The sequence below is a fragment of the Mustela nigripes genome, chromosome 4 (assembly GCF_022355385.1).
Source record: "Mustela nigripes isolate SB6536 chromosome 4, MUSNIG.SB6536, whole genome shotgun sequence".
NCBI lineage: Eukaryota > Metazoa > Chordata > Mammalia > Carnivora > Mustelidae > Mustela > Mustela nigripes.
The window spans coordinates 173,311,873-173,334,890 of NC_081560.1; the positions used below are offsets into that span (position 1 = coordinate 173,311,873).

Below are 23,018 nucleotides of genomic sequence, written 5' to 3' on the forward strand. Positions count from 1 at the left end.
GTATGGGTTTCTGGAGTACAATTCAGTGATTCATCACTTAATTAAAACACCCAGTGTTCATCATAACATGTGTCCTTTGTAATTCCTATTACCCATCTATAGTCCATCCCACACCCACCTCCCTTTATCAACCCTCAGTTTGTTCTGTCTTGTTAACAGTCTTTTATGGCTTGTTTCCCTCCTTTTCTCTCTCTCTCTTTTTTTCTTTCTTAAGATTTTATTTATTTATTGAAGAAAGCATGAGAGGGGAGAAGGTCAGAGGGAGCAGCAGACTCCGGTGGAGCCGGGAGTCCTATGCGGAACTGGATCCCCGGACTCCAAGATCATGACCTGAGCTGAGGCAGTTGCTGAACCAACTGAGCCACCCAGGCGCCCTCTCCTTTTTTTCTTCAACCCCTTCCCATATGTTCATCTGTTGTCTTTCTTAAATTCCACATATGGGTGAGATCCTGTTAATCCTAGAAGTTTGTGTCTTGCTTGAAGGGTCTGGACCATTTACATTATATAGTTTCTAATATGATTGGATTAAATCAGCCATCTATTTTCTGTTTGTACCATATGTTATTCTTTTCCTCTTACTTCATGCCTTCTTTTAGATTGACTATTTTTATAAGTTCCATTTTTCTCAGTTGTTGGCATATTAGTTATATATGTCTTTGTTACTTTGCTTTTAGTATCTGCTCTAGTATTTACAGTACATATCATAGCCGTCTGCATTCAAATAATATTATACCACTTCTTGTATGCCCTAGGAACATCACATAGAGGACTTTTACTTCTTTCATTTTTTGTGCAGTTATTGTCATACCTTTTTATTCATATATTATAAATCCCATAATAATTCATTGCTCTTATTCTTGCTTTAAATTTTATCTTTTTTAAGCTTTTCACTTTGAACAAATTTGAGACTTACGGAAAAGTTGTAAAACCAGTACACAGGGTTCTCATATACCCTTTACCCAGCTTCCTCTGTTACTAACATTCTATATAACCATTATAAATTACATTGGGGGGCGCCTGGGTGGCTCAGTGGGTTGAAGCCTCTGCTTTCGGCTCAGGTCATGATCCCAGCATCCTGGGATCGAGCCCACATCGGGCTCTCTGCTCAGCAGGGAGTTTGCTTCCTCCTCTCTCTCTGCCTGCTTATGATCTCTGTCTGTCAAATAAATAAATTTTTAAAAAATTACATTGGTATAATACTGTGAACTATGAATTTTATTTAGATTTCACCAGTTTTTCCAGTAATGTCCTTTTTCTGCCCCAGAATCCCACTTACCTTTAATGGTCTATGTCTGTATTCTCCTCCAACCTGTAGAAAGATATTTGAAAGTCTTTCCTTTTCTTTTCTGATATTGATACTTGTGAAGAGTACTGCTCAGGTATTATGCAATAGATCACTCATTTTTTGGTTTATATTTTCTCATAACTAGTTTGAGATTATGTGTTTGGCAAGAATGCCACTGAGGTGATTATGGTGCTTTCCCCTTGAGTCACATCAAGAGCTACGTGATGTTGATATGTCTCATTGCTGGTGATTTTTACCTTGGTTATGTGATTTTTGCTGTGCTGCTCTACTTTAAAGTTAATTTTTTCTTCTTTTTTTTTAAATTTTATTTTTTTAAGAATTTATTTATTTGACAGAGATCACAAGTAGGCAGAGAGGGAGGCAGAGAGAGAGAGGGAAGCAGACTCCCCTCTGAGCAGAGAGCCTGACGCAGGGCTCGATCCCAGGACCCTGAGACCATGACCTGAGTTGAAGGCAGAGGCTTTAACCCACTGAGCCACCCAGGCGCCCCTAATTTTTTCTTCTTAATAATTACCCTAAGGAATGCTGGTTTTAGTTTATGCCAGTATCTTGTTTTTCCTTAATCTTTTGCTCCCTGATTTTAGCATTCATGGATGGTTCTTGATCTTCCCTGAAACAATTAGTACTGTATTCTAATGGTGATTTTTAAAAAATTTCTCTCATTTCTTTTTCATTATGTAATATTCTTCTATAGGGAGGAGCTGTCCTTTCTCTCCCTCATATATTTATTTGTTCCATTACTTGATTTATATCATTTATTCTATTCTTTGGGTTCCAATTTAGTATGATTCTTATTATTTTATTGCCCAGTTCCACCTTTGGTTACTCTGGACTCTTTTAGGTTGGTTCCTGTGCCTTCGCCATGCCATCATCCTTCTTTATATCTTTTAAAGATATTACAAAATGTAAAACAAAACAAAAAACCTCTTTCATAGTTACCCATGAATTTACCATTTCTAGTACTTAACGTCCTTTATATGTAAATCTGAATTTCTGTTTTCTTTTTTCCCGAAGAACTTCCTATATATATATTGTAGTGTATGTATGCTCATAATGAATTCTCCAGGCTTTTGTTTGTCTCAAAGCCTTTTGATTTTATTTTTGAAAGCTATTTTTCTTAGTATAGAATTCTAGTTTGACAGCTTTCCTTTTCTTTTTTACCTTTTTCCTGTATTTTAAACTTCCTTCTCCTGTGTCTCTGGGTTTTATTTGGTTTTCTTTGTGGGTTTTTTTTTTTTTTCTGGCTTGCTTACCTTTGGGCAACAGTTTTGCTATTATTCTTATCTTTGTTTCTATGTCTTATATTTCTCTGTATATTTACAAAATATTTTTCTTTGTCCCTGGTTTCCAGCTGCTTGGAGTTTATGAGCTTCTTGGATCTGTGGGTTTATGGTTTTCATCAAAGCTGGAGAGATTTAAACCATTATTTCTTGAAATTTTCTTGATTTTGGCCCCTTTGTTTTTTTATTCTGTGGATTTCTAACTACATGTATATTGTATCTCTTTATGTTACCTTTCAGGTCATTAATGTTGTATTCATTTTTTATGTGTGTTTTAGATTATTTCCTATTGCTTTTTTTTTAGTGCTATATAATTTCTTTTTCAGTGTCTAAATCTATTGTTAATGCCACGCACATGAAATTTTAATTTGAGATACTGTCGTTTTTTGAGATTTAGTCTTATTATATGGTCTTTATTTTTATAATATGGCTCTTTTGAGATATTCTTTTCTGATTCTTCTAACTTGGCAAGACTGAAATTCCAAAAACTTATCCACTATAGATGGCAGTTGTCAAAATCTCTGCTTGGCTCTTTTAGCTTCTAGCTGCTGTTTTTCCCCTGGGCTCCTTGCAGTCTTCTCTCCCAGAAGTGTACTTTTGGAGTCAGTCAAAAATTTGAGTGGTATGTGTATGCAGATTTTGGTACTCTAGTCTTTGTGGTTTCCTCCTTTCCAGGATATGCAACCTTGAATTTCAGCCATTGTCATAGATCCTAGACCTTGCCCTCTGGCTTCTCAGGTCAGTAGGACTCTTAACTTTTCTACTTGCGATTTATTTTCTGCTGCCAGATTTGTGAGTAACTTCATGGTAAAAGCCTTATTAACAAATGTGGATCATAGCCAGTGTAATTTTTTATGTAAATTATCTACTGTTCATAAGAAATTACTGTGAAGCATAGCTCTTAAAAATCACGCATTTACTACTGTCTTTGTTCAGAATCAGGCACAACTTAGGTAGATCATCTGATTCAGGGTTTCCTCCCAAGATCTCTTACTCAAGGTCGTAGCCAGGGCTGGGGTGCCATCTTGAAGGCTTCTCTGGAAAAGGCTCCACATCTGAGCCCATGTGGTTGGTTTTAGGATTCATTTGCTTGCAGGGTGTTGAACTAAGGGCTTCAGCTGCTGTCTGTTGGCTGGAAACTGCCCTAACTTCTTTGCCACATGGATCTCTCCAGCATGGCAGCTTGCTTTATCAAAGAATGCAAGCTGAGAAGGCAGTAGAGAGAGTGGTAGCAAGGTAAGAACCTAACCACAGATGTGACATCTCCTCACTGTTCTTATATTCTCTTCATTAGAAACATGTCACTGAGTTCAGTGCACACTCAGGGGAGTGTTAATTATGCAGTGTATACAGTTATATATGAGATAGGGTTACTGGGACCATCTTAAAAGTCTGCTTACCACAGTTCCCTTTTTGCAGGAGTTGAATTTGTTCTAGTTTTTGCTTTGAGTCTCTCCGCATACTTTTGTATAGTGTTATTCAAGTAATTTATCCAGGGTGCCTGGGTGGCTCAGTCAGTTAAGCAACTGCCTTTGGCTCAGGTCATGATCCTGGAGTCCCAGGATTGAGTCCCACATTGGGCTCCCTGCTCAGTGGGGAGTCTGCTTCTTCTTCTTACCCTCCCCTACCTTATGCTCTCTCTCACTCTCAAATAAATAAAATTTAAAAAAAAAATAATTTATTTAGTACTCCATTAATACCATTAGACAAAAGACCAATATTTGACTCTTTAGTTCTTAACCCCAACTCCCTCTTGGGACAAAAATGTTCTAGTTGGGACAAAAATGTTCTATGATGACAATATTTTTTTACCTGTTTATTTTTTTCCCCTAATTAACCAAAAATTTTTACCTATATGTCTCACTGATATCTTAAATTCAGCATGATCAATATATAACTCCTTACCAAACACTTCTCTTCCTTTTGGGTTCTGTTTTAATTACATCATTATTTTCTCTGTTCAAGATCTTGGAATTAGGACTCTTTTTCCTGTATTCTAGATCGTGTCAGATGTGGCCTAATAACCAGACAGGTTGCTGGCCGACCAGTTTTTTTTTTTGTCACCAGTTTGTCACAAGTTAACAACAAATCAAAAGTAAGCATTTAGAATCTTGTATCAAAAAAAAAAAAAAAAATAGAATCTTGTATCAACAATGTGACATTGCTGGAACGTCCAAAATGCAATTTTGTGTTTTACAGAATGTAGGTCCACAACCACCTGTGAATAAAACAAAACCCCTCTATTGTATATAATTTACCACATCCCTATTGCTATTTCCATGTCTCTCAGTTGCTTGTGTAGGGGCCTGTTCATTCAACTGCTTTCGATTATTCACTGTAGGCCCTCATATTGTATTATTCAGGCTAATTGCAATAGCTTCCTAATAGACTGTGCTTCCTAATTCTGCCTTCTCCAATCTATTCCTTCAAATCTGTGAGAAAATAGACTTTTAGAACAATGTTCTGCTTGCTCAGAAACTTTAAATTGTACCTTATTACTGATCAAAAAGGTCCATATTCCTTAGTTTGATATTTAGGATTCCAGATGTGTTTTCTTTTCCTTTCTCCCTCTAATGTGTCCTGTGTTTCAGTTCACATATGCACATAGTTCCTCCTTGCCCCTTCAGACACTCTTATTTCCAGCTGTCTTTCCTTGCTTTACTTTTGTTTACAGCACTTAACACTTTCAGTGTTATTAACAATTACAGCACTTTCCTTATTTTCTGATGCTTCCTTTGGTGCATACTAGAATGTAAGTAAGCTCCTTGAGAATAGACTTCTTTATTTTGTTCACTGCTTAATTTCTAGTAGATACACAGTAAATTTTTGTTGAGTGATGAAGTGAATGAGATGGTCACCCTAAAGATAAAGAACTTTGATAATGAAAGGCCTTGAATATCTTTAAAGAATGGCTTCTTAATGTAAAATTTCATAAGCAGAGCCCTCTTTGGATTCCATCAAATCACGTGTTGTCTCCTACTAATTTTAAGTTTCACGGGATCAGGTTATTTAGTGTCTTGTACTCTTTTTGTATCTTCAGGGCCTAGTATTGTGCCTGGTAAAGAGAACATAAACATAGGAATTTTTTTCAGACTGATTGAATTAATGCTCTTAGAGCAGTAATTTATTTTCTGTTATGTTTTAGGGACAATAGTGTATTCAGATGTTTGTATAGTACTGTCTCTTTGTTCTGGTTAAACCCCACACATTTAGTTTGTCACTTATTTAATCGAGTATTTGTTAAGCTATTCTGAGCAAAGCCACATATAAAATATTTTTAACGGTTACTGATCTTTCTAAAATAAGATGTGGAAAAAGTGGAAACTTAGAAAAGTTCCAAATATTCCTCAGGAATTTCGTACTTAAATGCATTTTAATAACTTGCAGTTTCCAGAAGGGGAAATTTTTTTTCCCTCCTCCCAGAATCACTCTTCTGTTGTTTGATGAACATTAGTTTTATATCTCAACTGACTTCTAGATATCAGGCATCCTGTGTCCCACTTCTTTTTGCATGTGTAACACTTCCTGTATTACAAAATGAAAATGGGTTTAATATATAAGAGTAACCTGGCAGGCTATATTGCTCAGAGAAATAGCAGGAAGAATCCCAACAAGAGTCTAGACAGTGTTGTCACCTTTGAGAAGGAGTATGTCCAGTTCGCCTCATTGTCTGGATATAGGGTAACATCATGCTTAAAAAGTCTTGGCTATAGTGTGCAACCTTTGCCTCCTCTAAAGACAAGGCAAAAAGAGAATAAGTTTTTCAAAGTGGAATTAATTTAGACTTTAGAAACTTCCATAGAGGAAAAAAACCAACATTTTACTAAGATATGTTGAAGATTATCCATCTAACACAAATTTAAGTAATGGCTTTTTCTGGTTTTATGCCATGGTTTAGTTTAAGGTATGTCCAAAGCAGGAGCTTGGGCCAGAGACTTTTTTTTTAATCTTTTTATTGATACATCATAAATGTACAACTGAAGACTGTTTGTAAACTGTATAGTATCAGTATCCAAATTAAAAAAGTAGAACAGTAAGACCACCCATGAGGTCCCTCTATCAGTCACTATTCCCATGAAGAGTAAACTTAGCATACAGACTTCTACTAACAGTTAATTTTCTTTGTTTTTATATAAATGGATCCTTAATCTGTATATGTTTTTGTGTTTGAATTCTCCTCTTGGCATTATTCATCATAATTGTGTATGTAGTTAGAGATAGTTTATTCTTGTTATTGCATAAAATCCTCATTGTGTGAGTATGCCACTATTTACTTATCCATTCTGTTGTTTGGTACTTTTTTTTTTTTTAAGATTTTTATTTATTTATTTGACAGAGATCACAAGTAGGCAGAGAGGCAGGCAGAGAGAGAAGAAGGGAAGCAGGCTCCCTGCTGAGCAGAGAGGCCGATGTGGGACTTGATCCCAGGACCCTGAGATCATGACCTGAGCTGAAGGCAGCGGCTTAACCCACTGAGCCACCCAGGGGCCCTGTTGTTTGGTACTTTGTAATTTGGAGCTAATATAAATAGTGCTACTGTGTTACTGTTATATAAGTCTCTTGGTAAATATATGGACTCATTTCTGTTGAATATATCCCTAACAAAAGAATTGGAGTCTATGATTTTCTTGCCTCCCTGATTACCTCTTATTATTATTTCTTCTCCTTCTTCCTTCTTCTTTCTTTTTCTCTCTCTCTTCCTCTGTCCCTCCCTTCCTTCCTTTCTTTCCTTCCATCTTCTTGTCTTTGTTTCTGACCATCTTTTTAAATCTAGCTTTTCCTAATCCACCCAGCCAGAATCTTCCTTCTCTATTTGCCCATCACTTTTTCTTTTTCTTTTTTTCTTTCTTTCTTTTTTTTTTTTTAAGTAATCTCTATATCCAGTTTGGGGCTTGAACCTACAACCTTGAAATCAAGACTTGCATGCTCCAGTGATAGCCAGCCAGGTGCTCCCTACCCATTACTTTGTGTATATGTTTATACCGCCTACTTTAAAATTTTTTTTTTCTAAGTAAACTCCACAAACTCATGACTCTGAGATTAAGCCTTGAGCTGAGATCAAGAGTCAGATGTTTAACTGACAAGCCACCCAGGTGTCCCTATATCCTTCCTACTTTATGTTACAGGATCCTACTTGTATATGTTTTTATGTAGATCTTAATTTTCCAGGATAGAGTTTGTTTTTTGAGGGAAAACATTATCACATTATTATTGCTTTTCCATTAGGCTCCCTTATATCCTGTAAGATTCTTTCAAAATACCACTACCATCACTACATCCTATTAGAATGGCTAAAATCCAAAACACTGACAACACTAAATGTAGATGCAAACTCTTGTCACTGGTGAGAATGCACAATGGTATAGACACTTGGAAGACAGTTGGCAAATTCTTTCAAAGCTAAATGTAGTCTTACCATTACAGTCCTTCAGTCATGCTCCTAGTTATTTACCCAAATGAGTTGAAAACATGTCCATACAAAAAACTGAACACAAAATGTTTTTAGCAGTTTTATTCATAATTGTTAAAAATTGAAAGCAGCCAAGATATCATTCAGTAAATGAATGGGTAAACAAACTGTGGTACAACCATACAATGGAATATTGTTCAGTGATAAATGAACTATCAAGCTACTAAAAGACATAGAGGAACCTTAAGTGCATGTTGTTGAATGTAAGAAGCCAATCTGAAAAAGTCTACATCTTATGTGATTCCAGCTATTTATTAACATTCTGACAAAGGCAAAAGTAAAAGATCAGTGGTGGCTAGGGGCTCTGGGAGGGGGAAAGAGTGGTGAATGTGTAGGTGGAACACAGGATTTTTAGGCTAGTTTTTTTTTTTTTTTTTTAAGACTTTATTTATTTGAGGGAAAGAGTGAGGGAGAGGGTGAGAAAATCTGAAGCAGGCTCTGCACTGAGCACAAAGCTCAATGTGGGGCTAGATCCCCCATGAGATCATGACCTGAGCTGAAACCAGAGTTGGATGCATAACTGACTGAGTCACCCAGGTGCCCCTTCTATATGATACCTGTAATGATGGGTACACCATATTATATATTTATCAAGGCCCCTAGAATTGGGCAACACAAAGAGTAAATGCTAATATAAAATATGAACTTTCAGTTAATATATTAATTTATCAATTGTAACAATGTACCACTTAATGGAAGATGTTAATAGGGGAAACTGTGTGCAGCGAAAAGGATCTAGGGGATCTCTCTGTACTTTCTGGGTAGTTTTTCTGTAAACCTGGAACTACTATAAAAACAATAATAAACACTCTTATTACAATTACCACTTATTTCTTAGTCAAAGCTGAACTCTTCATCTTAGCCTACAATACTTTAAGTGGATCTGATCCAGGGCTACTTTATCTCCTACTGCCTGATTCCTTAATCATGATTCTAGCCACATTGACCTTCTGTTGCATTTTGAACTCTATTGCCTCATAGTCTTTGTGCTTGTTCTTCACTCAGCCTGGAACATTCTTCCCTGAGAATTCTCATTGTTTCTTCCCTCTCCCATTATTTAGGTACATTTTCTTTTCTTCTTTCTTTCTTTTCTTTTCTTCTTTCTTTCTTTCTTTCTTTTCTTTCCTTCTTTCCTTTCTTCCTTCCTTCCTTCCTTCCTTTCTTTCTTTCTTTTCTTTCTGATTTATTTATTCCAGACAGAGAATGAATGAGAAACACACAGGAGTTTGAGAGTGCGCGAGCATGTAGGAGCAGGGGAAGGGTCAGAGGGACAGGGAGAGGGAGAGAGAATCCTGAAGCACAGGTCTGTTTGCAAATGGTACTTCATCAGCATTTCTTTCCCTTTTACTTATTACCAATACCTTCACTCTCTTTTCCCATGACACTTTTTTATTTTTATCTTGCTTTATTTTCTTTGATAGCTCTTAATACTTCCTCGCTTGATTACTTGTTAATTTGTTTTTTTCCTTATTAAAATACAAGTTCTATGAAGGCAGGCATTTTATCTTTTTTTTTTCTCTTACTGTATCCTCATCCTCTGGGATAGTGTCTAGTAAGTGTTTCATAAGCATTTGTAGAGTGGATAAATGAATGAATCTATGTTCTCTCTGTAGGCAAATGTGTGGAAAGTCAAATATAAAATCAAAAGATTGCTTATTGAGTGTGGAATATGAGTCATAAGATGCGTAATATTAATGGCTGATGTTAACAGTATGATAGTATGATGCATTGGTTTTCACTAAAAGATGTATCTGCTCCATAGATGGGGAACTTCTGTTATGGGTCAGAAAATGCTCTTCTGTGAACAGTGTAGGAGAGACTGCTAGTGTTACTCTTTAAATCTCCCTTTTTTCTCTTTGAATAAAAAAATGTACAGGGACGCCTGGGTGGCTCAGTGGTTTAAGCCTCTGCCTTCGGCTCAGGTCATGATCTCAGGGTCCTGGGATCGAGCCCCACATCGGGCTCTCTGCTCAGTGGGGAGCCTGCTCCCCCCCCCACCTGCTTGTGATCTCTCTCTATCAAATAAATAAATAAAAATCTTTAAAAAAAATGTACAAAATGAAGGAAAATACAAAATACAAATACAAAATACAAATGTATATACAAAATACAAAATATAAATGTATAAAGTAGGAAATAAAAACCACTGTTAAACCCATTCAGAGGCAAGTCACTTTTAAACCTTAGTTACTGTCTTTGAGAACCATTTGGGATGGATTTACATATTGTTTTGTTTTATCATGTTTGAATCATATGTGGTGAAACATGTTTAAAAGTACTATGTAGCTGGACAGAGTATAGAAATAACAAGTTGTGTATAAGTATTTCATGAACTGCTTATATATTTAATATTTAAATTACTTACAAATTATAATGTAGGCTCTTATCTGACACAATGTCTAGTACAGAATTTGTCATATATTCACAATTTTCAAATGTTTCTAATTATTTGACTATGGACAAGAGGAGCTTGGGCAGTTTTAAGTATTAACTCCAAAGAAAAGAGATCTTAAACACTTCCCTCCACCAACATTAAAAATGTTTTGTTTATTGCATTAAATACAAAGTTTTGGATTAGTTTTGAAAATATTTTAGATTTTTATGGGAACTGTGTATAAATTATAAACTTCCCTGAAGTTTCTTAGACTTTTTCTTTGGACTGAACAAAATCTATTCTGAAAATGTTCTTCGTGGTTCCTAAAATTTATATGTAGATTTTGGGGAAAGCCTAAAATAACTTTCAGATTTTACTCCCAATAATATATGTAATTTCATTTTAAGTGTACTGTATTTCAGGGACTAACCAGATTTTAAAATCCTGTTATTTTTTTCTGTGCTATTAAAAAAATTAAATCACATTTCCTGAGTTTTAAGCATTTTCAGAATATTTAGGGATTACTAAATTGTGAGAAAGAAGTATTAGTGTTATTAGGTGATGCTATTCCTAATGTGTCACTATTACCATGATATCCTGACTTGCAGAGAGTTGTATTGCTGGAGGATGACTTTCAGGAGAGAATATATGTTTAAAATAATCCAGTTGCCATGGGGTGATTTACACAAATCAAAGTTTAACTTAATTGAGTCTCGATGATTATATTTTGCTTTTTAAAAACACTTCTTAGTTTTAGTATTAGGTAGTCATATGCAAATTTCTGTCCTAAAATGTTAGTAACTAATTTGTTTTTATGTTCAGAGATGTCAAACTGGAATCCTGAATACTGAAAAAAGCCCACAAACACGTTCAGTAACACAGTGTTTTGTTCTGTTTTAACCTAAGAACTAGTTGTTAGCATTTTAGCATTTGAAGATTTTATTTGAAGATCTAGATTTCCAGCTTCGTTTGAAAAATGTGAGGATTGGACAGTATTGAACTTTCTTATTCCAACGTAGCAGTGATTCTCAACTCAGAGCAATTTTTGCAGTGTTGTGACAGAGGACATTTGTTAATGTCTAGAGACAGTTTTGATTGTTATTATTTGGGAGGTGCTATTGGCATCTAATGAGTAAAGGCTGGGGTGCTGCTTATTCATAACCCCGACAGCCTCATTTAGCAAAGAATTACCCAGTCCAAAATGTCATTGTACTGAAGTTGAAAGTCCTGCAATATAGTGGTAATGGATCTGAGTTGAATCCTAGCTCTTCCAAATGGGTAAAGTTAGTCATAGTCTTCTTCCAGTTTGTTTTATTTACTTGCCTCAATTCTGTACACTTTTGGGCTTGTGTATCTTTCTTTAGAGTAGTGGAAGTTATTTTCGTAGGTACTAAATTTCAAATATTTTTTATTAGAAAAGATGATGGCAAATTTAAAAAAGTATTTTATTCCCTCTGGCTTGAAGAGTATTAAATCCAAATTTTATCTTCCCCAGTTATCTTCTTTTATTCTTTAAGTTAACATGATGCTATGTACTAAGCACTGTACTAGATACAGAGATAAATAGGTATATAAACTTTAATGATTGTTATGTTTTCTTGGAGAATTGTTCCATTTACCATTGTGTAATTTAAAGTGAGTTTTTTTAAAACAACATGAGTCTTTTTTCTTTGATCCTCTCTGACAGTCTCTTGTTTTTTATTTGGTGCATTTAGATTATTTACATTTACAGTGTTTACTGATGAGTTGGATAAATATCAGTTATATTTGTAACTATTATTATTAGCTGAACTTCTTTTTATTGTTCATCTTTTTTTTTTTTGCCTTATCTGGTTTTAATTGAGCATTTTATTCATTTTCTCTCTTAACATATTGCTTATATTTCTTTTAATTTTATTTGTATATATGTGGTCATCCTGGTATTTACAGTATGCATTTGTAGCTGATTATAAGTCCGCTTTCACATAATGCTGTACAGTTCATATGGGTAGTGTGGTTACCTTAAAACAGAATATTCCCAGTTCCTCCCTTTTGTCCCTTATAACATTGCTGTCATTCATTTATCCTTAATCTGTAATCATCTAATATATTGTTGCTACTAATACTTTGAACAAACCAATATCTTTTAGATTAATTAAGAGTAAGAAAATATTTGGGGCACCCGTGTAGCTCAGTCCGTTAAGCGTCTGCCTTTAGCTCAGGTCATAATCCCAGCTGGGGTCCTGGGATCAAGTCCCGCATTGGGTTTCCTGCTCAAAGGAGAGTCTGCTTCTTCCTCTGCTCCTTCCTCCCCCGAGTGTGCTCCCTCGCTGCTCTCTCTCTAGCAAAAATATATAAGTCTTTAAAAAAATAAAAAGTGAGAAATTATTTTACCTTTATTACTTCTCCAATGCTCTTCTTTTATATAGATCCAAGTTTCTAACCTATATCATTTTCCTTCTTTTTGAAGAACTTCTTTTAGTATTCTTGTAAGCCAGGTCTGCTGGTGACAAACTCCGTCAATTTTTGTTTGTCTGAGAAAGTCTATTTTTCTTTTACTTGGAAGGATAATTTCATTGGATACAGACTTTAGGTTGGTTGGGTTGTGTTTTCTTTTCTTTCAAGACTTTAAATATTTCATTGCATTCTCTGTTTGCTTACATGCTTTTCTGAAGACAAGTCTGAATATATGGTTTTTATCCTTGTTTCTCCAAAAGTAAGGTGCTTTTATCCTCTAACTTCTTCCAAAATTTTGTCCTTGCCTTTGATTTTCTGCAGTTTGAATATGCAATGCCTAGGGAAAAACAGGAAAGGATTTTTCTTCTGTCTTCACCCTGAGAACCTGGGTGGTAAAGCACAAGGGTCTAATTTCTCCACGTCCTTGCCAACATTTGTTATTTTCTGTTTTTTTGATTATAGCCATTCTAGTGGGTGTGAAGTGGTATCTCATTGTGGTTTTGATTTGATTATTATAATGGTTAGTGATGTCGAGCATCTTTTCATGTATTCAGTGGCCATTTGTATATTTTTTTGGAGAAATGTCTATTGAAGTTCTTTAACCATTTATAAATTGGGGACTTGTTGAATTGTAAGAGTTCTTTTATTTTGGACATTAATCCTTTAGTAGATACAGGATTTGTAAATATTTTCTCCCTTCTGTGGGTTGCCTTTTCATTCTTTTGATAGTGTCCTTTGATGAACATATGTTTTTAATTTGGATGAAATTCATTTTACCTGTTTTTTCTTTGTTGCCTGTGTTTATAGTAATACGGCTTAATAATGTGCCCTAGACGCATTTTTTTTTTCAGTAACATGTGCTTTATTTGCTTATCTTACTTTTTCAATATTTATAACTAATGCCTTTGGAAAAAAAGGGAAGTCATGAGAGAACCAATGTAGCTGTTACAAATTACAAAGTTCACATATGTTCAAATAAAGAATTCTGCAAGGAAGAGTGTTGCAGAATAACACTAAGAATAATCGAAATTGCCAGTACACCTCTTTCAACTAGAATGTGGAGAAATATACCTTATTTTCTATCCTTGTGGAGTACTATTAAAATCTAGAAGCAGTTTTTGATTTATTATCTCACTTTGTATATTTATATAAAATCAGAACATATGCCTATTTGAGATTTTATATATATATATTTTGAGGTAGCAGGTGACTGTCAAATTGAATTCAAGATGAATCTAATATATTACTGTGTTGAATTTGGTTAAAAAAATTAGTGAGCGCTACTTAAAAGTATGGAATACACAAACATAAATGTGGCTGAATTGGTTATTTAAAACTACATATGTAGTATTAGTTGGCGGTCATTTATATTTTTAACTTTATCAGATGTCATTTTCTTCCTTTTTTATTGAAGTATAATTGACAGATTACATTAGTTCTAGGCATACAACATAATGATTCAATATTTTAAGATGTCCTTTTCTAATAAGTTTTAGAGCTTGTGTTTGATTTTTACATTTTCCAGAAAGGTATAATTATGATAAAGAAAATGAAGAGTTGTTTTTTTTTTTTCTTTCCTTCAGTATTACTTAATGTATTCTTGAAAAATTCTTGTTAAGTTTTTATGTTGGCCAATTTTACAGGTGAATTATGTAACCTCATTACGCTGGATGTAGCTCACAATCAACTTGAACACCTCCCAAAGGAGATTGGAAACTGCACACAGATAACCAACCTTGACTTGCAGCACAATGAACTGCTAGACCTCCCAGATACTATAGGTATGGATTATATTGATAGTCATTTATAGCTACCTGAACATTAAAAAGACTATTTTTGGTACATTTCTATAATAAAAGTTAAAAGATTAAAATTCACTATTGTCAAAATAGCAAGACTTTTTATTTCCATTTCTAAGTTAGTTTTAGGAAATGAATTTGATCAGATTATAAAGAAGACAGAATTTGGAAGTATTGAATATTGAGTATATATTTTATTATAACTGTTTAATTGCAGAATGGGTGCATTTTTGTTTTTTTGCTTATTTCAGAATGTTGCATGCTATTATATAGGGTGTGGTCCCTTCTTTGCTAAAGCAAACATACTGAAAAAATAAAACCACTGCTGTTTAGTCTTTAAAATATGGGCAGTGTAACTTAAAGCTTGTTCATTTCCACTGTTGAAAGGTCTAAGAGAAGAGATGCCTTGAAGTAGAAAATGTGTTTCCAAGACTTAGCCAGACTCAAAAAATTGAAGTGTCCTACTGTGAAATGTTCTGTATTTACACAGTTTTATTTTTCTAAATGTCCATAAATTTATACAAACAGTAAAGCAACTTTTTAAAAGTTCGGACACCTTTTTAGTTACTGGTGTGTTACAGGATACTGTAATGTTTATTTAGGAAAATTACACCTGGACTTAATTTTTGTAATTGCAGTAATGAACATTTATGAGGTTTTTACTATATCATAAGAGGCCTAGAACGGTGATATCTTTCTCCAGAAGGATTTTTGTTTGTTTCTGTCAGGTACCTAAGTGACCACTTGAATCCATTTGTATCCTAAGGTTTGAAATTTTTCTGGTCATTCCCAGGTAGTCTGTAGACTGATTGGAGGACTATTTTACCTCTGGTTTACCCTTAGTGCTGGGTAGAGAACCCTGTAGTATCCCAGTTGGTACTGATTTCTAGACTTCCCACCCTTGGCTGGTTGTAGATTTTTACTCTAGGCAGAAAAACATGCCTTATCAGCTGTGTCTTCCAGTTAGAGAAGCACTCCTTAGGACAAAATTTTCTCCATTATGTGCTTATTTCTTGGGTTTCCAGCCGGTATCTGGCCTGGTAATTAGTCATTATCTTGTTAGCTCTCTGATTTTTGTTTTGGAAGCATATTTAACTTTTTTTGGTGGGAGGGTTTATCTGAATTAGCTAGTCTATCATTACTTGAAACAGAAGCAGTTATTAAGGAGTTTTTTAATATGTTACAATAAACTGTTCTAGGTTGCAGGACAACTAATCTGAGACTTCTTTAGGTTATAGTAGCTATCCATTAGAACCTACATCTTCCTGATTCTTGGCTCAGTGTTCTTTATATCACATTACTGTTTGTAGTAGCAACAGACTAAGTATTCTAGTTATCTAGTTACCTGCATTAGATTTATTTCTGAAGGGCAAGATAGTGTACAACTTACAGTGAACTATTCTACTATATTCTTAAGAATTTTACCAGATTTCCTATATAAATAAAAAAAAAAAAACTGATTTCTGGATCAGTAGAGACTGCACCTAATTATTTCTTGCTTTTCTTTTCTTTTTTATTTTTTTTAAGATTTTATTTATTTATTTGACAGAGAGAGGGAACACAAGCAGGGGGAGTGGGAGAGGGAGAAGCAGGCTTCCTGCTGAGCAGGAGCCTGATGTGGGGCTCAATCTCAGGACCCTGGGATCATGACCTGAGCAGAAGGCATACATTTAAGGACTGAGCCACCCAAGCGCCCCCTTGCTTTTCTATTTTAAAATCTGTTGAAATGGCCAGAATGAACAAAGAAAAGTGAACCTAGAAGATAAAGAGCATAGAAAAGATATTTATTGCATTTATAAAACATGATCAGACTGGTGCAAAAAAAAAAGAAATAATACATTCCTTAGAAATACCTTTGCCATATAAAGTTCAATTTAATGGGAAATAACTGTGTAATAGAATGAACACATCCAAAGACCAAAATAGAGATGTGTAGGGTAAGTGTAAGAAGTCCATTAGAATCTAGAACAAAAAGGAAGAAGGATACAAAGTAAGTGATGAGGAGTCATGAGAGAATGGACTAGAAGTTCTAGAAAGAGAATAGAGCTAATATAATAAAGAAACTAAGTGAAATATAATTCTACAGTCTTTCCCTGAACTTGACAAAAACCCAGATAATGTGATTGATGTTCAAGAAGACATAATGAAAAAGATACATTCTGGTAGAAGTTTTAAAAATTAGATTTACTTAATTGCTTTGGATGTACCATATAGTGACATATAATGTTATAAAACCTGTTCTTTGTCTAGTTTCAGTTTCTGGGTAATGCTGGCCACATACAGTAAGGAGGAATGTGTTTCGTACTCTTCAGTTTGGGGAAACAATTTGTATAAAATTGGCATTATTTCTTCCTTTAATATGTGGTAAGATTTATCAGTGAAGTCAGTGGGGCCAGGGTTTTTCTTTATAGGTATGCTTTTAAAAAAACATTTTCAATTTTGGGGCGCCTTTTGGGCGGCAGACTGGATTTTGCAGCTAGTCATGATGTCTCATGGTCCTGGGATCGAACCCTGTGTTGGTCAGAGTCTGCTTGAGGGTTCTCTGTTCCTTCCACTGCGCTCTCTCTCTAAAATAAATAAAAAATTTAAAAAAAATTTTCAATTTCTTTAATAGATACAGATCTATTTAGATTGTCACTTTTTTATTTTTTAAAGATTAATTTTAGAGAGGAGGTGGAGGGGCAGAGAGAGAGAGAGGGAGAGGGAGAGTCTTAAGCAGACTGCACTTCGCGCGGAGCCTTCCATGAGATTCCACCTCACAACCCTTAGATCGCCACCTGAGCTGAAATCAAGAGTCAGAGGCTTAACCAACTGTGCCACCTAGTTGCCCCTCACTTTATTCTTTTTCTTCTCTTTCTTCCTTTTTGTTTTTTTAAGATATTTTTATTTATTTACTTGACAGCTAAAGAAGGGAACACAAGCAGGGGGAATGGGTGAGGGAAAAGCAGGCCTCCCCTCAAGCAAGGAGCCCGATCTGGGGTTCTATCCCAGCACCCTGGGATCATGAGCTGAAGGCGGACGCTTTCAGCTACCAGGAGCCCCGACCCTCATTTTATTCTTTCTTTTTTTTTTTTTTAAGAATCTATTTATTTATTTGACAGAGAAATCACAAGTTAGGCAGAGAGGCAGGCGGAGAGAGAGGGGGAAGCAGGCTCCCCACTGAGCAGAAAGCCCAATGTGGGGCTCGATCCCAGGACCCTGGGATCATGACCCAAGCTGAAGGCAGAGGCTTAACCTACTGAGCCACGCAGGCCCCCCCCCCTTATTCTTGAGCAAACTTAATCATTTATGTTTTTCAAGGAATGGGTCCATTTCATTTGTCACATTTGTCACATTTATAGGCATAAAATTGTTTATAATATTCCCTTATTATTTTGATATCTATAGAATCTGTTGTAATGTCACTTCTCTCATTCCTGGTATCAGTAACTTAGATTTTTTTTTAACTGTTTGATTAGAGTTGTGTCAATTTAATTGATTATCTCTAAATTTTACTGATTTTCTATATTATTTCTCTGACTTTTATTTCATTGATTTCCACTTTGACCTTTATTTTTTCCCTTTATGTGTTTTGAGTTTTATTTATTAGTTTCTTATGGAGGAAGCTTAGAGGTCATTGATGTGAATTTTTTGTTTTTTCATGAGTTTTCTTGAATGACATACCAATATAGTTTGTGTTGTATGTTCTTACATTGAAGATTTTATGTCATGTGTGCATTTAGTGCTATAAGTTTCCCCTTATGTACTGCTTTAGTAGCATTTCACCAATCCTGATAAACTGTGTTTTTCTTCTGTTCAGAATACTTTCTAATTTACTTTTCTTTTGTTGAGTAGAGTGACATAGGTGAGGCAACCAGGGCATTTATTCTACTACCTGTCCTTTTTTGTCTTTTTTTTCCCCTCCTAATTTTTGTCAGATGACAGTTGTTGGGACATACAACATTTATGGTATATCTTGTTATGCTGATCTGTAGTTGTTTTTTTTCTTCTTCTTCTTCTTCTTTTTTTTTTTTTTTTAAAGATTTTATCCGTTTATTTGACAGAGAGAGAGATCACAAGTAGGCAGAGAGGCAGACAGAGAGAGAGGGGGAAGCAGGCTCTCCGCTGAGCAGAGAGCCCAATGTGGGGCTCGATCCTAGGACCCTGAGATCATGACCTGAGCCGAAGGGAGAGGCTTAACCCACTGAGCCACCCAGGCATCCCTGTTTTTCTTCTTAATGTTCATCAACAGTCCTATGTAGTCAGAGTTGCCCCAGTCATCTCTGGATAGGCTCAAGTCAGTCTTACAGTACTTTTCTCAGAAATGGTTCATAAATAAATAGTTCCCTAGTTATAGAATGTTTGTAACTTTTATACTTGAACAGTTTGGGTGGATATAAAAATCATTGGGTCCAGCTTTGTTTCCTTAAGCATCTTAGTAAAACTAAGACGTGGTTGTACTATCTTCTGGCATTAAATGTACAAAAGTATGAAGCCAGTCCAATTTTTTCCCATTGTGACTTAATCTTTTTGCCTGGCCACCCAGAGTACTTTATTTCTGAAATTTAAGAACTCCATTATGTTTCTCAGTGTTGATTTTTCGGAGTCCATTTCCCTGGGATACTCTGAGCCAATCAAAATATAGGTTTAATTTTGATAGTTTTACATAGTTTATATACTTTTTATAGTTTTCTTGAATTACATAGACACACTTAGCTTCTGTTGTATGTTCTTACATTGCAAGATATGTCTGTAAGTTTGCTTATTTTGATAACCAACTAGTTGCAACAGTAAAGGGAAAAGAATAATGCATAGTCTTTTTTTTTTATAGAAACATCATTTTTTAAAAAAGATTTCATTTATTTATTTGACAGAGATCACGAGTAGGCAGAGAGGCAGGCAGAGAGAGAGAGGAAGGGAAGCAGGCTCCTTGCTGAGCAGAAGTTTTAGAAAGAAAAATAAAGTTTGTTTACTACAAATCAGACGGAACCAAAATTAAAGATGCTTGAAATGTGATAAAGTTAATATTCTTATCCCTGTCACCAGTGCTTAGTCACTGTGTATTTGTTAGGATATGATTGATGGGGAACACTTTATTGCTCCTTAAGTGTATCAGCAAAGTTCTAGCTTCAGGGCCTTTATTCTTTTTGGTCTCTCTGCTCAGGACTCTTTCTTCTAAATACCCACATAATTTTCTGTATTCTTTCAGCTGATCAAATGGATATATACAGGGCATCGTTATTAGTCAGCACTGTTCTTTCTTTCAAATAGTCCAGCAGTATTTTGTTTAATGTTTTATGCATGTGTCTGTATTTGTGTTGTGTCAAATAATAATGAAATGGAGATGAAAATAGAGTGCAAAAGTGAATAGCCCTGGCAAACAGAGAAGCATAGATGGTGGTTGTGGGTGATAAAGATCTTCCATTTATGAGGACTAGGGTCACACTTCCTCTGACAAAGGGTCACTTTTCCATGTATTCTTCTTTCTCCTGGCTTCTTAATTTTATGTATCTTTCCTGCCAGAATTACTGTATTTTCAGTATGTTTATTAATATGAAAGCATTTAGCTTCATTATTAATCTGTTGTGGTTAAGGTGTTATCTCAGAATAACATAAATGCCTGGCTTCTAGAACATTCTGCATGATCAGATTACAAATTTGTATTGGAAATCAATAAGGACTGAAACATTAACAATAAGAAAATTGTAAATATTTATTTGTACATGCTTTGGATAGTTGTCAACAAATGGAGTATTTATAGCTGTTAATCCAAATAATGGCAGTGAGTAATACTTATTGAAATTTTTTATAATATTGTTAGTTATTATATACCATGTATATTAAAAATTCTTTTGCCTTTTCCATCTCTCTTATCCCCAGTATTTTGATTGTATAGCAGAAGGTTGAGATTTGGTGAGAAATTCAAACATTTGGGTCTTAGTCTGTTACAAATCATGTCTTAATTGATTGACCTTTGAGATTCTCCCTCTCATTTATCAGAGAAGAGAAATTCACCCAAAACATTTAGTTGTAAACTTTATTGGAATATAATTCTCTTGATATTTTTCCTGTCTTTTCCTGTTTTACTTCTTGAAAAGTATAACTTAAAAAAAAAAAATCCACATCTATCCTGCACAGTTGATGTAAGTCCTGCAGCAGCTACCCTACTTGCCTTTCCCTGGACTTAAAGAAACTTGCTGTAAACTCACAACTGAAATGAGATCTTTTAACTGTCACCTGATAATCAAGTTTTCCAAAAATCACTTTATTTCCTTGCCTTTTCTTTTTTCTTATAAGTAGACCGAGATGTTTTTACCCCTTTCTTTATTTAACACAAACACTCCTAGAGTAGTTTCTCACTCCTTGGCGCAGTACTCCCTGCCATTGACATCCAGGCTGAGCAGCGCTAGGATCACTGACAGCTCACAGGATGTGGAGAAGCGGCAGAAGGAAGTAGGGAGGGGACAGCTGGTTGTAGTTAAGTGAGAGAGTACTTCAAAATATATTTATAGTTTCTCTTTCTTAACCGTTAGTCTACCCTGTTGAATAAAATGTATATTCTCTTTCATGTAAATATTTTCTAATTCAAGAGTCAGTTATGAACGAAAGAAAAATATTAAACTTCATTACAGCAGTCATTTTGTTTCAAACTGTGAAGTTGGTATGTTAAATCTCCTGTGATCTGTGGTGATTTTATGAAACTATGGGTGAGAGGGGGGGGGGTTAGAGGTCTCAAGTAGGAAAAACTTTTTGTTTTCTATTTCTTCTCAAATGAGATGAAGAGAGAAATCTGCAACAAGAACTTGCCTTCAAGGCTGGAGCACAGAACAATTCACAGAGGTCTTTTATTGCACTGGGCTCTGAAGAAGTGATACAGTATGGTTATATCAACAAGTAGAGTTTAAGTAATTAGGTTTTAGGTAATTACAGTTCGGATTCATATAACAACTTTACTAGTTTTCTTTTTTTTTAAAGATTTTATTTATTTATTTATTTGACAGAGAGAGAGAGAGAGAACAAGTAGGCAGAGAGGCAGGCAGAGAGAAAGAGAGGAGGAAGCAGGCTCCCTGCTGAGCAGAGAGCCCGATGTGGGACTCGATCTCAGGACCCTGAGATCATGACCTGAGCCGAAGGCAGCGGCTTAACCCACTGAGCCACCCAGGCGCCCGACTAGTTTTCTTTTCTTTTTTTTTTTTTTTTTTTTAAAGATTTTATTTATTTATTTGACAGAGAGAAATCACGAGTAGATGGAGAGGCAGGCAGAGAGAGAGAGAGAGGGGGAAGCACGGGACTCGATCCCAGGACCTGAGATCATGACCTGAGCCGAAGGCAGCGGCTTACACCACTGAGCCACCCAGGCGCCCCTAGTTTTCTTTTTAATGGTGGCATTCTTTTGGGTTTTTGACATTTAAGAATATATTGTTTGCTTTTCAGTTTGCTTTCAGTTTTTTGGTTCAGTGTTCCTGGAAAAAAAAACCATTATTTTCATTGTTAGAGCTGTGTGCCTGTTCTGTTGATTTTTTTTTTTTTTTTTGCTACTTTGTTAAAATAAAATTAAGATCATTTGAGTTGAGTTTCACTCAAGTTATACTGAATTAACCTAAAGATGCTGATTATATTTGCTGAAATTGAAAGCATCTAATTTTAATTCATAGCCATTTGATGTTGCTGTAATTTAAAAATCTGACAGCCTAAGAAAGCAAGCTGTCAGAGCAGAGCACAGAACAACTTACAGTCAAAGTTAAGCACTTAAAAGCTAAATGCCAGTGAGTGGCAGTGATCAGCCTACATTTATACACAGAAGCTCAGCAATGTTGATTTTATTTCTTAGTCACGTAGCTCAACAATAAAGCAAGCCATGGCTTGATTTCTAGGTTGCAGTTCAGTTTATGGTAAAACCAATCACTGAAAGAAAATGTCACACTTCTGATGTCCAGCTTTTTTCCTTGCACAAGAGAATTTGGGTATTTTATCCTTAATTTTTTTCACCTCTTTTATTTTGTTGAGAGTCATGGATTTTGGCAAAATGTGGATGACTTAACGTGCCATGCTCTCAGTAAAGTGATAAGAGCTTTGCACACATGAGTTTCTCATCAGAATAGCATATTTTCCTAGGTTGCATTTTTTAAAGTTCAATTTCTACTACACCAACAAAAAAGGTGGGGGAAAGGGGAAAAAAAGGAAAGAAAAGGTTTAGTAAAGATGGAAGTACTATTTTTGTTTAAATAACCACTAATTTTAGTACTAGATAAAGTCATGTGGCAGTTTCATTACATTATTTTCATGTCATTTTTAAATTCTAGAAACCTGTTCTGATTTTAAAAGTGAGAAGTTCAAGAGTTATTTTGCTTTTCGAAGAGAAATTTTGGGAATC

The 23,018-nt window shown here is 35.1% G+C and overlaps 1 protein-coding gene across 2 annotated transcripts in view; it reads left to right on the top strand.

Moving 5' to 3' along the window:
- Positions 1–23,018, top strand: part of SHOC2 (SHOC2 leucine rich repeat scaffold protein) — a 94,848-nt gene that overhangs the window by 52,110 nt on the left and 19,720 nt on the right. For both annotated transcript variants that reach the window (XM_059398550.1, XM_059398551.1), the window contains exon 3: positions 14,510–14,647. In XM_059398550.1, coding sequence (XP_059254533.1) covers positions 14,510–14,647 — 138 coding nt within the window. The remainder of the gene's footprint in view (positions 1–14,509; positions 14,648–23,018) is intronic.